Consider the following 16,672-nt stretch of genomic DNA (forward strand, 5'->3'; position numbering starts at 1 on the left):
AGCACTTACATTAAAGAAAATTGGTGGGAGGAGGATCCAAGACGGCTGATTAGGAGCAGCTCCCAGCGAAAGCGCGGAGGGTGAGTGGACGCCACATTTCCAGATGGATTTTTATTAGCCACAGACCAGGAGATTCCCGGGCAGAGGAGCCCCACGGGTCACCAGCGCAGCTGTTTTAGCCGGCGTGCCGGGTCTCCGCACAAAATACATGGATCCGGGCGCTGTTTTAGCTGGCGATTGGTGCTCCTGGGAGACAGAGTCACCCATTCAACTGATAAAAAGGGGACTGAAAACAGGGAGCCAGGCCAGGAGATTCCCGGGCAAAAAAGCGCCACAAATCTCCGGGCGGCTGTTTCAGCTGGCACAGTGGATCACCGCACAGGAAACCACGCAGATCCCAGCGCCTTTTCAACAGGCGACTGGAACGCCTGGGAGATAGAGTCGCACATTCAGCTGATAAAAAGGGGACTGAAACAGGGAGCCAGGCCAGGAGATTCCCAGGTGAAAAAGCACCACGAGTCTCCAGCGGCTATTTGAGCCAGCGCAGTGGGTCTACACACAAGAAATCACACAAATCCGGGCACCGTTTCACCTGGTGACTGGGACACCTGGGAGACAGAGTTGCCTGTTCAACTGAAAAAAAAAAGGGGGTTTGAGGCAGGGAGCTAGGTGATCAGGCTCAGCCAGTCCCACCCCCACAAAAAACCACAATCTGAATCACGCTGGATTGAGAGTTTCATAGCAAGCACAGCTGAACCCCGGATGGTACAGCTCTTTGGGGGCAGGGCATTTGCCATTACTGAGGCAGTCCACCACTACCTAGGTAGTCCGCCATGGCTGAGACAGCCCTCAGCCTGCCACTACTGAGGCAGTCTGCCATTACAGAGGGGGGCCGCCATTGCCGAGGTAGTTGTAACTATACTCCTATAAACAGGACTGCAGGGACGTTCACACAGCAGCTGGGCGGAGCCCACAGCAGCTCAGCAAAGCCTCTGCAGGGAGACTCTATCTAGGCTGCCTCCTTGCTGGGCAGGGCAGCCCTGAAAAAAGGCAGCAGCATGACAGAAGCTTATAAATAAAGCCCTAACTCCCCAGGACAGAGCACTTGAAGGAAAAAAAAGGCGTTTATGAGTTCTGCTGCAGCAGACTTAAATGTACCTGCCCAGCAGCTCTGAATGGATAAACGGAGCCCACAGCTCAACACTTCAGCTCCCATAAAGGACAGACTGTCTACTCAAGTGGCTCCCTGACCCCTATATATCCAAAGAGTCACCCCATAAAGGAGAGCTCAGACTGACATCTGGCAGGTATCCTTCTGGGACAAAGATAGAAGAAGAAGAAACTGGCAGCAACCCTTACTGTTCTGCAGCCACTGCAGGTGATCCCCAGGCAAGCAGGGCCTGAAGTGGACCTCAGCTGTCCTACAGCAGAGAGGCCTGATGGTTAGAAGGAAAAATAAGAAACAGAAAGAAATAACTTAATCATCAACAAACTGGACATCCACTCAGAGACCCCATCTGAAAGTCAACAACTACAAAGACATGAAAATGGCCATACTGCCCAAAGTAATTTACAGATTCAATGCTATCCCCATCAAGCTACCAATGACCTTCTTCACAGAACTGGAAAAAACCACCTTAATCTTCATATGAAACCAAAAGAAAGCCCACATAGCCAAGTCAATTCTAAGCAAAAAGAACAAAGCTGGAGGCATCACACTACTGGAATTCAAACTATACTACAAGGCTACAGTAATCAAAACAGCATGGAACTGGTACCAAAACAGAGATACAAACCAATGGAACAGAACAGAGACCTCAGAGGCAACACCATACATCTACAACCATCTGATCTTTGACAAACCTGATAAAAACGAGCAATGGGGAAAGTATTCCCCGTTTAATAAATGGTGCTGGGAAAACTGGCTAGCCATGTGCAGAAAGCAGAAATTGGACCCCTTCCTGACAGCTTGTACTAAAATTAACTCCAGGTGGATTAAAGACTTAAACATAAGACCTAACACCATAAAAACCCTAGAAGGAAACCTAGGCAAAACCATTCAGGACATAGGCGTAGGCAAGGACTTCATGACCAAAACACCAAAAGCATTGGCAACAAAAGCCAAAATAGACGAATGGGACCTAATCAAACTCCACAGCTTCTGTACAGCAAAAGAAACAGTCATTAGAGTGAATCAGCAACCAACAGAATGGGAAAAAAATTTTGCAATCTACCCATCTGACAAAGGGCTGATATCCAGAATCCACAAAGAACTAAAACAGATTTACAAGAAAAAAACAAACAAGCCCATTCAAAAGGGGGCAAAAGATATGAACAGACACTTTACAAAAGAAGACATCCATGAGGCCACCAAAATATGAAAAAATGCTCATCATCACCGGTCATTAGAGAAATGCAAATCAAAACTACATTGAGATACCATCTCCCACCAGTTAGAATGGCGATCATTAAAAAATCTGGAGACAACAGATGCTGGAGAGGATGTGGAGAAATAGGAACACTTTTACACTGTTCATGGGAGTGTAAATTAGTTCAACCATTGTGGAAGACAGTGTGGTGATTCCTCAAGGACCTAGACATAGAAATTCCATTTGACCCAGCAATCCCATTACTGGGTATATATCCAAAGGATTATAAATCGTTCTACTATAAGGACACATGCACACGAATGTTCATTGCAGCACAGTTTACAATAGCAAAGACCTGGAACCAACCCAAATGCCCATCGATGATAGACTGGACAGGGAAAATGTGGTACATATACACCATGGAATACTATGCAGCCATAAAAAAATGATGAGATCATGTCCTTTGTAGGGACATGGATAAATCTGGAAACCATCATTCTCAGCAAACTGACACAAGAACAGAAAATCAAACATCACATGTTCTCACTCATAGGTGAGTGTTGAACAATGAGAACACATGGATGCAGGGAGGGGAGCATCACACACTAGTGTCTGTCGGGGGGAAATAGGGGAGGGACAGAGGGGTGTGGGGAGCTGGGGAGAAATAGCATGAGGGAAATGCCAGATATAGGTGAAGGGGAGGAAGGCAGCAAATCACACTGCCACGTATGCACCTATGCAACAATCTTGCATGTTCTTCACATGTACCCCAAAACCTAAAATGCAATAAAAAAAAAGAAAAAGAAAAAAAATGGTAAAAATTTCAAAACAAAACAAAAAAAAAGAGAAAGAAAATTGGCTACAACCCTGACACAGTAGCATTTATGCAATTTCTGGTTGGAATGGTGACGACATTCTGGAGCCAAGTGCTAACGTGCCTTGGTTCAAGGGATGGAAAGTCACTCGTAAGGTTGGCAATGCCAGTGGAACCACGCTGCTTGAGGCTCTGGACTGCATCCTACCACCATCTCATCCAGCTGACAAGCCCTCGTGCCTGCTTCTCCAGGATGTCCACAGAATTGGTGTTATTGGTACTGTGCCTGTTGGTCAAGTGAAGACTGGTGTTCTCAAACCTGGTTTGGTGATCACCTTTACTGCAGTCAATATTAGAACTGAAATAAAGTCTGTTGAAATGCACCAGGAAGCTTTGAGTGAAATGAAATAAAGCTTTGTTCCTGGGGACAATGTGGACTTCAATGCCAAGAATGTGTCTGTCAAGCATGTTCATCATGGCAATGTTGCTAATGACAGCAAAAATGATCCACCAATGAAAGCAGCTGGCATCACTGCTCAGGTAATTATCCTGAACCATCCAGGCCAAATCGGTGCTGGCTATGCCCCTATGCTAGAATGCCACGTGGCGCACACTGAATGCAAGTTTGCTGAGCTGAAGGAAGAGATTGATCACCGTTCTGGTAAGAAGCTGGAAGATGGCTCTAAGTTCTTGAAGTCTGGTGATGCTGCCATCATTGATATGGTTTCTGGAAAGCTCATGTGTATTGAGAGTTTCTCAGACTATCTTCTTCTGGGTCACTTTGCTGTTTGTGATATGAGACAGACAGTTGCTGTGGGTGTCATCAAAGCAGAAGACCAGAAGACTGCTGGAGCTGGCAAGGTCACCAATCTGCGCAGAAAGCTCGTAAGGCTAAATGAATATTATCCCTAATCCCTTCCACCCCAGTCTTTACCAGTTGTTGAAGAAGAGTCTCAGAACTGTTTCTTTCAATGGCCATGTAAGTTTAATAGTAAAAGACTGGTTAATGATAACAATGCATTGTAAAACCTTCAGAAGGAAAGGAGAATGTTTTGTGGACCACTTTGGTTTTTTGTTTTTGTTTTTGTTTTTGCATTTGGCAGTTTTAAGTTATTAAAGTCAGTACTTTTTAATGGAAAGAACCTGACCAAAATCTGTCACAGAATTTGGAGACCCATTAAAACAGAGTTTAATGAGGAAAAAATGTAAATAAAATTTAATATTAGAATAAGTAAAATATATTTTGATAGGTAAATATGCAGAGAACATTTTATAATGCACCGCAATGCCAAATCAATGTTATTTTAATTTTCCACATTTTTGAATTATATGTATCATTTACTCTTCCTTCCACTAATGTAGGATAGCTGAGAGTTAACCATGAAACCATAAAACTCAACCTAGATAATCTAGAGATGAGGCAATAAGAATGTAGCAAGTTCTTAGGATCACCATTTTCCCCTGATAAGGAGGCTTCCACATAGTAGGTATTTAGTAAATATTTGTTAAAATGAATTGAATTGGAAAATGTCATATATTATATATAGTTATATGTTTAAAGTAAATATGCTAATTGGCTTATAAAGTTAGACCTAAAGATTGTGTGCTATGTATAAAATGTACTATGCAGTAATTTTTTTCTGTGAATAAATTCCCCTTTTGTATACCTCAGAAAAAACTTAGGTGGAACTCATAGATTTTTCTACAAAATAAGTTTAGAAGTTTAGCAGATTACAGGATATTTTCAAAGCAGCAAGCTTAATAGTAACATTAAACATTGCAAATAATCTGGTTTGCAAATAATCCGGTTTTCTAAAGTTATTTACATTTAAATATAACATATTTAAGGATCAATGTACTCTGGATGAACAAAAATAAATAACTCATCTCTGTTTTAATTTTTGGCATAATATTGTACAGGACCACATGCAAAGCAAATAAAGCTCTAAGATTGAGGATCTTACTAGTTTAAAACTCTTAACACAAATCAAAGGAAGCTTTTTAACATAAAATTTTTTAAAATCCACAGTTGCATGTTTTATTACAAAAACATATGTCTCATGGATTGATTAATTTTATGAATTTTAAGGATTCATATCCCTTTTAACAAATATATATCATTAAAAAGTTACTAAGATCAATTAACTATGGTCATTCCTAAGTGAAAATACATGTTTTATTTCATGCTCCTTTTTATGTGTACTTTATTTATAACATGAGTATACTTTCTGCACTCATAGACTAAAATACCTTGTTTTGTATCTTAATAACTGACTGTTTTTAGTTGGACCTTTCTGGTATAATTCTAAAGACTGAAAAAGGGTTTAATGCTTACTGATATAACACATGAGGCAGATATGGGAAAGGAAATTGAAGGATTATTCATCAATAGATGTGGCAAAAATTTTGTGATCTCAAATATTTCATAATTTAGTAAATATAATAGGAGGGATAATACAGTTTATATACCCTAAGCTAATGGTAGCATGATGGTAAGACTGTAAGGTCCATGAAAGAACAGACCGTTTTGTTCATTTCATTCACAGCACTTAGCACCTAGACCAAAGAATACCCTTAATAAGTGCTCAATACATACCACACACACACACACACACACACACACACACAGCACACACAGGCTATCATAACAAATCTAATCATGAGCGATCGAAATGATTATGAAGAAGTTTTAAAAATTTTATTTAAATTCCAATAATTAAGTAGATATACATGAACTTTCCAAATGTCTATGGCTTAAAGATAATACAGCAAGAGACATACTCATCGGTTGCCACTGCACTCCAGCCTGGGTGACAGAGCCAGACCTTGTCCAAAACAAAAAAAACACAAACAAAACCCCTATACTCACTGGGGTCTAACCTATGTCCTCTGGTGAGGTCAACTTGAGGTTTGGTAATTAAACTTCCTTGGATTGAACCCAAAACGGGAATAGTATCATAATGCATCCCATCTTCTCATCAGTAGTGTTATATAGAGCAAGTCTTCAGTGTCTGCATGCTTACCATCATTTTAGAATAATCAAGGCTTTAACTACATATGTAATATTTCATGGTTGATCATATTAAAGTTTTTATATAGTATCTGTGAATTTAGAATGCTTTAATATGGCATTAAATCAAGATTCTTAAAATAGGTATTGTGTAAATTGCACCTATACACGCTACTACCAAAAGCCATTAAGAGATAGTATAGTCTTATATGATAATTAAATATATTTTCAAAACGTTTTTACTTCAGTATAGCAGGAGATCTCATAATGGATACATAATGTAGATAATGCATTAACAGTATAATAAAAAAGTTATCTAAATATTGTTTGTAAAAATAAATACATAATTAATAGTGTTTGTGATGATAGTACTATCCTTTTTAGACAAATATGAGAGATAGACTTCTCTCAAAATAACTGAAAGCTCAGAAACTAACATATTGCTGTAAGCTATAATGGTTATAACTGTTAATCCAATACACCTTTTATACAAACCCATAAACACATGAGTGGAAAAATAGCACAGATGTTCATCTCTAATGCAATTTCCATTCAATTTCCTAAGTGCGGTCCCTGTGTGCAAACTAGCTTAACGTTATGTTTAGCTTGCAAATTCTTTTAATAAATAATGAATGCAATAAAACTAGATCAATGGCAAGCTGAGAAATCATAAAAAAAGGCTTTTGTGTTCAGGCTGTTGCCCATTTCAAACTTTAATCCGGCGACAGATCAATATTACTTTTTTCTTTTTAACCCATCACATAAATAGCAGATAGACTAAATGTAGCCCAAATGCTGTTACCAGCTAGTGCCAGCAACCTGATAAGATCATTGTACACAATTGCAATCAAATGCTATATACCTTTGTATACATATTATATTATACACTATTAAGCAGTCAATTTGTTTAAACATAAAAAGATTACATAGCAATAAAAATACTGTGGTTTATTATTTTTTAAACTTTCCTATACTATATATTTTTTCCAGTAGTATAATTCCAAAGTTTCCACCACAATTTGCTCTAATAAACAAAGTAATTGTAATGGGTTAAAACAGTACACAGATACAAGTAGTTTCAACTCCAGGGGTCCTAGATGAAAGGAAATTTTACTCTTCAAAATTTATTACACCTGAAAGAACTAAGTTATTCCTTTAAATGGGTGGTGAGGAGGATACTTAATGAAAATTTGTGTTTTCATTGGATTGGGTCTTAAGATCATTCAGGAAAAAATCAAATCATTCTTTTTAACATGTATTTATATTTCTATTCACAGACTAGAAAGAAGAGAGGAAAACCTTCTTTTGACCAACTGATTTTGAACAGGCATGCATTTACTGTTTGAAAACAGGATCACAAGTCAACTGTTACAGGGTTAGTGCTGATATCTAGTATAAACCTAAATCACTGATAATCATTTTATGGTTTTAGGCTCATTTTATGTATTAATTCTTGCTTTTCCATAATATTAGAGCATCTCTACTGGGTTTTCACTAAAGGGAAATATCAAGAAGTCATACTTTCTTTGAAGATATACTTCATTTCAAATATTCTAAGTTCATATATTAGATTTTGATACTTTTCATGTGTATTTGTGAAAGGTTTATGGCATGATTACAAATTGTTTTACATTGGATTTAAAATTTCAGGATTAGTATCTTCAATAACTGCACACTTCATTTAACTATTTCTTACCTTTTGCTAAGGAAAGTCATATACCGCAAAGAATCCTGATAAGAGGAATAAATGTGTGCATATATGTATGCATAGTTGTATTCATTCAACAAATGTGAATTAAGTGTCTAATATACATACAATATTAGGCTTACTGAACCTTTTCAATGAACATTACTGGAGTTAAAAAATGACTCCTCAGAAATTATTATTATAAACCCAAGGTTTTGTTTTATGTAACAAATTCAGTTATCTTTTAAGGATATGAGGATAGGCACTGATAAAGATACCAATTTGTTCTTAAAATATATTATATTCAATTTTGCATAAAATAATTTGTGTTACTTCTTAAATTCACAGTCTCAGTATAATATTTTTGCCAATTTTAACATAAAATTTAGTGTTGAAGAAGGATGTGGTGAGATACCACAATGAAGGCATTTACACGTTTTAAAGAAAATTTGAAAAAAGAGTTGACTATTGTCCATAATTCATTGAAGTTCATTTTAAACTTCTCTTTAAACTCTACCATAGATAATAGTATATATCATAAACATCCAACATCAGCCTAACCACTGGAGATACAATTTTTCCTGAATTTGAGATCTAAACAGTATCATTTAATGGTGTTTACTCTTTTCCTATTCTAATAAAGGTAAGAATAATATTGTGATTAAGGAATACCGTAAAGCTTTCAAAGAGGATCTACTTCTAAAAACTGATTTTTTAAAAATACATATTCTTGACAAAGCTAAATAAGAGAAAATTTGAACCTCCTTTTTAAAATTTGCGTTTTCAAATATCAGACTAAAAAGTTATATCACCAACAGTATTAAATTCAAAATATTTCATATAAATTGACAGCATTGTTTCTCTCTCAGAATCAAGGAAACAAAGCCATGGGTTAAAATGAAATGAAGTATGGTAGTTATGATATTTAATGCAGGTAAGTAATAAATTTCACTAGAGTTATATCGAAGTTCCTTTTGGTGACCATATGCTTTTCTATACTTTAAGAAATTAAACTATAAAAAGTAGCATTTATTGTTACTGGAAAATTTATGATTTACAAATAATTACCCAGAATATAAATATACTAAAATGAAATACACTTTCCTGGGATTTTCAGCATTACAAAGTGAATAAATGATAAATACACAATGGACAGGCTGTCTCCTTCCTACTAAAAAATATATTGAATCCTGAAGGAGTTCTAAATCCCTTCATAAGTGTATATTGCAGCTGCATTAAGCCAACAAAAAGCTTATTAGTAAGGATTTAAAAACTGATGCCCTTCTGTAATCAATTTGGATACAGTATTATTCTATTTATAGTGACACTTTCAATATGTCCCAATCATATATTACTAATTCTCATTTTTCCTCCTATGATTAAATATTAATGTAGAGGCACTATTAAACATCTACACTATATTTAGGTTTTAATATGTTGATTTCCACCATTTTGGAATAGTTCACAATACAGCATGAGTATTGAGACTCTTTCCCATGAAAAATCTTAAGATCGGGTTGGTATTTTTCTCTGATTCTCGAATAAAACAAATTTAGTTGTTCTAGCAGAAAATGGAAAAAGGGATGCCGCCACTTTAAAAGCTTCAATCTCTTTGACATTGCTGGCAGTGTATGGGAACATTAATGCATCTGTCATGATAACAAGCTAAGAATAACATCTAGACATCAAACCGAGCAGAGAATCCATCTGAAGTGATTCATTCAGATCTGTCTCATTGATTTATTAAACACAGGGCAACATCTGCAGCCTCACAGAGCCGCTTGGTGAAATTAATGCAAGATCAATTCAAATGGAAAAAAGTGTAAAAGAGATAAATCAAAACACAATTTGCATGCAGTGCCACAATCAGGCTTATTGGGTGCAAATGCTCAATTTCCCTTCCAAAGTAAATGTGTTTAAATGTTGTTTTATCTTCTTCGAATTGTGTGATCTGAAGTGACAGTGAAGAGTTTTGCAGGTTGAGATGGTGAAAGGGAAGAAAAGGAGAAAAAAATGCTACCAAAGGCTTTCTGAATATGCAACAAGAATATCATTAATACCTAATCGTTTTGCTTTGAGAGAAAGGTTTGATGTCTTTTTCCCAAAAACATAATATTTTCAGTTTTGGATCAATTAGGATGGTTTTAATACATATTTTAAATGTACAGAGTAGATAACCCCATATCATTTGTATCCCTAAATGCATAAGATAAAGTGCCACTGGAGAGCTGGATTGCAACTGAAATGTAACATGTTGTGATTAGGCTTTTCACAGTTATATTTGTCTGCTAGAAGCATGTTAAAGACATCTATGAATTTCCTTAAGATAAAATAAGGTTATCTGAGAAAGCATCAAATAATTCACACTTGATATCTTCTATAGGTATTAGGTTATTTCCTGTGTAAAACCATATAAAACATTAACGTCTGAAGACCATCATGTCCTAATTATTTATTGACACTGATGTGCTATACATTGAGGATAATATGATACATAAAAATCTAAAGATATACTGCATGATGTCATGGATCATTTCTTTAATGTAGTATCCATCACCTAATAAATGAGTGAGGCACATACGAATACCAGCTGAAGTAGTTAAATACAAAACTGTTAGTTATTCAGAAGCGTATATTTAAAATGAATGTCAACATGGAAGGTCCATGCATTGACATATAATTGCTTTGATTAAAATCTTGACATCATTCTTCTCATAAAGGACAGATTATTGTTGACCATTCATTCGGCTGTTTTAACAGACAATATGACTATCCTTTCATTGTCTTATGAAATAAAATGTGCATTTACTACACAGATTCATTTCTAAAATGTTTTTATCATTACTGAAAATGTAAGCCATACAAAATATTAGCTCAGAGAAGTGATTCAAGTTCTTCAAAAATTTCATGCTGCCTAACTGTAAATGTAAAACATCAATTTTCAAACTAAATTATGCTACTCTGTATGGATCATGAACTATAAAGTATTCATCAAGTGTGAATACAAAGCCAAGCTCATTGAGTGCTCACAATAACCATACATTTAGTATTTGAAAATAGTTTTAAAATGTAAAATATGCTTTGATATTAAAAATCATTTTAATATCAAAGCATATTTATGTTCTGTCTATATACTATCAAAATAACAGGAAACTATAATTGGAAGTTCTAACTTTAAAAACTGAATTCTATTTGTTTGAATATATGTTGAATCTTGTCTCCAAATGCATTATTAAAATGTTTTCTTAATCATATAACTTCTTGTTTCTTCAAGCACCCATTTGACTCTAAATGACTAAATAACATTTAATCAGTTGGCCCTAAAACAAAATTAAATGCTGGTCATGAAATCTGACAACGTTACTTTTATAATGATAGGTACATAAAAAGAGAAACACTAAAATGTATTGATTGTTCAGTGATTTTCATATTTAGGGAAACCAATTTTTAATTTAATGTTTTACTGCTGCATTAAACTTAGGAGAATTTAGTAAGAAAAACTTACTGCATAAAAGTAAAAATTTTCAAAATTTGCTTTTTAAACCTGCCTGTTTTCTCTTGGATTAAAAACTCTAAGTTTTGTTGTACAAAAAATTAAACAGAAATCACAGTGCTTTACCTCAAAAAACAAAATCCAGAACAGTATAATAATTTTTCCCATTTGGTGTTGAGTATTTTTATCATCATTCTAAAAATAATCCTCAAAATAATATACTTACAATTAATTTTGGACATTAACAGGCATGAAGGAAAAATGTTGTACAGCTCTTTGAAATTACAGTAATGTAAACCTTGACTTGTCGAACAGAACAATGAATGGTCAAGAGTTTCAGTCTTACTACCTCTCTAGTAGTTGAAGCAGATATTGTTCCTCAACTTCTTTTCTAGGAAGACAACAGACTCTTTCGATAATTGGCTAACAACAAAATAGTTAGTATAAAGCACTGATAGTTCCTGCTGTGACTTTCAGTACTATCAAAGAAACAATTATGTATATATTTTACTCATTCATTTTTCATTAATGCACATAATGGACACTGAACCAAATCAAAATGTCACTTAGTGGCAATAACTAAAGGTCGTTGAAAATGACCAATTTGAAAACAGTCCATTTTGCGTGTTCTGGGATAGCATAGAAAGCATTCCAAATGCTCTAAGTCAGGACTTGTACTCTTTCCCACATACTTGACAGAGAGGGGAAGAAATGTTTATCATACAGGAAAAGAAAATTGCCAATGACATCATTACAAATAGGACTTCCATTCAACAATATATTGTGAACATTCATCCATTAAGAGATGAAGATGAATCTCTTCTTTGAAATAAGAAGTATGTAAGAGTTTCCACTCACTAAACATTTACTTTTTCCTTGCACATCCCTCCCTGCTCTTAGCTGGAAGCACTAAGAAGTCATGAGTCCTGAAGGACAATCCTCTTTAGCCAGATCTCCATTGCTATATCACTCATCTTGGGGCATCTCTATAAGCTCTTCTGTTCCATCTTTCACTCCGTTTCAAGGCATCATTCTGCTCTTTTCCTGCATTTCTACTCTCTTACTGGCCTCCATCTCATATACCTTACTTTGTCTCTCTTGGATTTCCTTCCTATTTACATCCTTTACTTTCTTTTCACTGAATAGAAAAGTCACAGAAATACTGTTGATCTAAGAATTTCACAATTTCCTTTAAAAATTCCGATTTTAGGAATAACTTCAAGTATACATTTCTGTAAATAATCTTACCTAAAGTCATAAAGCGTTTATCAAATGTATTATATGTTGTCATTTTAACAATGTGGTTAGGAGGGAACTTCGAATCAGTAAAATGTGTTGATATCATTTTATCATTAATTAGATTTTTCCCAGAAACTGTGGTTTTCTTCCATCTAAAATTACAATTTTCTAGTAGTTTTACTCATCTTCGCTGATGGATTGCATTCATAGAATATGCTTCATAAATTTTTACAATTATAAATTTGAATACTTGTAACACAGTTTTAAAATATGACTATAATAAACCAAATATCCATAAAGAAGAGAAAACGCAATAGAAGGCACATGCATCACATCAGATATATTTCTTCCTACATATTTAATATTTCTCTATCACCTTTATACACACACATACACAAAAGCAATTCACACACAAAAAACTTAGCATTGCTATGATAAGAAGTAAATAAAAGTTAATTAGATAAAAATAATAACCTAAAAATACATGGTACAACAGGGTCCAAAAATAGTATAAGATCACCTGCCTCTGGATTTTTCCCTTTAGTAAGTAACTCTAATAAAAATTAAGGAAAAGTTTCCATTTATAGAGAGAACCATTCAAAATCACATGAAAATACTAATCTATTTCTTTGAAAATCATAGTCATAGATTTTTCTCAAGAATGTGCAAATTAATTGAGGAAGAATTTCCTAAGTGTAATAATTGTTCCCCTTTAAGAATGGGCATTTATAAGAGAGGAAAGAGGGGGTAGAGAGAAAGAACAGGGATGGATAGGAGAGAGACTGATCAAGAGAGAGAGTTAATAAGAGAATAGATTTTCCTGTCTACAATTATTTAAATGTTTGAGTGTTTTTGAACTGCAACAAATGAATTAGATGGCCACTATCTGAAGTCCCTTGTAACTCTTTTAGTTTGTGTACTAATAAAATGCTTTGTAGTCAAAATAAAATTATCTTTTTACTCTTACAATCCATAATTGCCTGTTTTATTGAAGGAGCCATTATCCTTTGTGTTTTAAGGCCATCTATCTTCCTTAAGAAAAGCTGATATAATAAACCAGCTTTGTAAGCCCTAAATATGAATCAGGTAGAAGTTCTCACATAAATAGTGTTCTGTTTAATTGCTTGAACACAGAAAAGCACTCCTCAATGGAAGAAAAAAAAAGAAGGAAAAATGTTCCCTTGTAAGTTCTGCAGCATTATCTTATCGTAGCAGTAAGCAACAGTTTGCCTACAAGTTGTCAGTATCATTCCACTGTACATGGTAATTTGGATTTTACAAAGATGAGGCAAACTGTTACAGTTTTAGTTCATAGACTCAGAGATTTTATGATTTAAAGTTCATTTTGAGAAAGTCTGTCTCAGCAAAAGTTTTTTTTTTTTTTTTTTTTTTTTTTTTTTGCAAAATGATAAGCAGTAGGGCTGTTTCACAACAAAACTCTTTGCTCCTTTTAACCACGTGATGGTGATTTTTTTGGTTTGTATGCTAATTTCATGTGCCAGATCTGTGCTTTCCTGAGATGTTACCAAACTGGAGATGGAATAAACACTAGAAGACTAATTCACAGGTGTTTAAAAAGTCAGATAATCTTGAGTATAAGTTCTTTTCTTTTTAAACTCAGAAACATTGAACACTATTTGCTTCTCATATGCAAATGGACATTTATTCTCCAGTGTACTTCTAAACTGTGATATGAAGAAGGTACACTTACAATCAGGGAAGCTGGCCATCATCATTTAAGGAATCCTGTCTTTAAGGGAATGAGAACCTTCCAACTGTTCTCCTGGAAGAGCTGAGAGCATCCTCTCTAGATAATCTCTCAACTTGTACACCAACCTTCAATCCAGTCCCAGCCACAGTGATTCATGCCCCACATTGCCCTCTGCAAATAACCCAAAACAAACGATCCCAGGAAAGTGATATTTGTCGTGGTCCTTTTTGAAAAACAGTATCGACTTTCCTGTATCGTGTACTGGGGAGCTTTGCGCAGCAAGCGTATGCATACGTTCTCACACGCACTTGCACCCACCCACACACACAGACACACACACACACCAACACCACCACAAACGTCAACACCACACCCCACACACTCTCACAACAAACACACGGGATGGGGATCGAATCACCCTCTGGGATGGATTCTAGACTTCCCACCCCCTCCATGCCCCAAATGCTGTGTTCTGGTTTGCCAGCTTAGGAGCCCAGTTTACAGCTCAGCCAGCCCCCAGAGAAAGCCCTTGGTTTCCGTGTTCAGAAGAAAACCTATCCGACCCGTGCGGCCACAAAAGAGCAGGAAAGAAAACCAAATAGAGAAATTAACAAATAACCACAAGCAGCCAAAAGCCATGCAAGATATGGGCAAAAGGCTGGAAAGTTTCAACAGAGGACTGCAAACTCAAGTTTGTGCGGGACTTTTTTAGACCCAAACCCTAGCACTGAGCGCGGACTAGAAGGCACCGGCATTAATGAATCCTTCTAGTCCTCTTTCCCCATCGATTTACACCGTGAAGAACAGAGGCAAACTAGTTAAGACTCAGTCTCTACAAAGTTGGATGAGGGTGGTGAGGCATGCAAAAGAGCCCAAAGGGGTAAGAGAAGCGGGAAAGCCAAGAAACGAGTGTCTCACCTGGCATTGGTGCAATCGGTGAACAAAGTTTCGAAGTCTTTCCTGGTGATGAGTTTGCAGCGGTTTACCCCGGGCTGGATGGCCCCAAGCCCGCGGAGGATCCGGACCTGCTCGACAGTACACACCACAGGGGATATATCCAGTCTTTTCAGTTTGGTGTACACCGTGTGCAACCCTCCGACCAGGTGCTTCAGAAAAAGATCAAAGACTTGCGGCAGGCAGATCAGTTCCTGGCCGTCCATCAGGAACGAAGCCACCTTCATCCCGTGCATGTCGACCATGCGGCACTCGTTAGTGTTGGTGTTGCCGCTGCCGCTGCCGCCGCCGCCACTACTAACCCCGCCACCTCCGGCACTGCCGCCGTGGTTAACCATGAAACTATTGATCATATTAGGAGTGAGACGAGGGGGCTCTCCGGGAGTCGAGTACAGGGTTTCGGCCCGGAATAAGCCCCCCGGGACGCCGGCACCGCTGGAAGTTGCGGAGATCACCGGAGATGCGGAGACAGCCATGGTCACTCTGTCTCAATCGTGGGTTCTCCGGCCCTCGCTTTCTTGCCCTGACTTCTCTAGATTCCCCTCGCACTCACTCCTTCACTCTCGCTCTCTCTGGCGCGCTCTCTCCGGCGCGGTCTCGCTGGCTCCGAACTGTTCGCAAGTCTTCAGCAGCCGGCTCACGCTCAAGCTCACCCACCGCCCAGCAAACAGTGAGCAGCCCAGACCCGCTGCGGCCCCAGACCCCACCCCCACCACACCCCCTTCCGAGACTGGCAGCGCCCCACAGCCAATGGGCCCCACCCCTTCTGCACCCGAGCGCTCCGAATGGCTGCCGCTGACGAGGAGGTGGAGACTCCCTGGTCGGCGTCCGACTACCTGAGTGGGTTCAGGCTCGACGGTGAACAGTGATCCAGCCCGGGAAGGGGGCGGTGTGGTGCCTCCGCTTCTTGCCTCTCAGCCAGACAAGAGAACTCCCAATTGTCACGCAGAGTTCTCAAAGTGGCCTACGCAGTGAGCCCATCGGCTCCGCGCTCCGCTGGTGTCGGGGTGAGAACGCAAAGCGCTACTCCAGAACGTGCCTCCCCATGCCCCTTCTGCCACCCTACACACGGGTTCGATCGTGGAAAGTGATGTGGCAGCTCCAACTCCACTTGCGCGTCGTTCCCAAACCCTGCAAGGGGCTAATAGGTGGCTTCGCCCAGCTTCCAGGAGAAAGACGCTAGCCAGTTCAGAAGTAAACAGCTCAGCCCTTCGGCCCAACTAGGGCGCTTGGTGTAAATTTTCCGCTACCCAGCGCGCAGAGGAACAAGCGTCCGAGATCACACTCAGATGAGAGTTCTGGTTGCTAACTCGCACTGACATTTAGGAAGAGTGGTGAGCCTGTGAACACTTTGGGAAACAGAGAGACTTGCTTTGTGGGTGTCAGATGGACGCC

The 16,672-nt window shown here is 37.9% G+C and overlaps 1 protein-coding gene across 1 annotated transcript in view; it reads right to left on the reverse strand.

Annotated features, from left to right (window-relative positions):
* DACH2 (dachshund family transcription factor 2) overlaps window positions 1–15,795 on the reverse strand; it is a 618,955-nt gene extending 603,160 nt beyond the window's left edge. Inside the window, exon 1 of the mRNA XM_064360361.1 lies at window positions 15,242–15,795. Coding sequence (XP_064216431.1) covers window positions 15,242–15,753 — 512 coding nt within the window. The 5' untranslated portion in view covers window positions 15,754–15,795. The remainder of the gene's footprint in view (window positions 1–15,241) is intronic.
* Window positions 15,796–16,672: the final 877 nt, after the last annotated feature.

This window comes from Aotus nancymaae, unplaced genomic scaffold (genome assembly GCF_030222135.1).
Source record: "Aotus nancymaae isolate 86718 unplaced genomic scaffold, 86718_ANA_hifiasm-v0.15.2.pri h1tg000004l, whole genome shotgun sequence".
NCBI classification, from domain to species: domain Eukaryota; kingdom Metazoa; phylum Chordata; class Mammalia; order Primates; family Aotidae; genus Aotus; species Aotus nancymaae.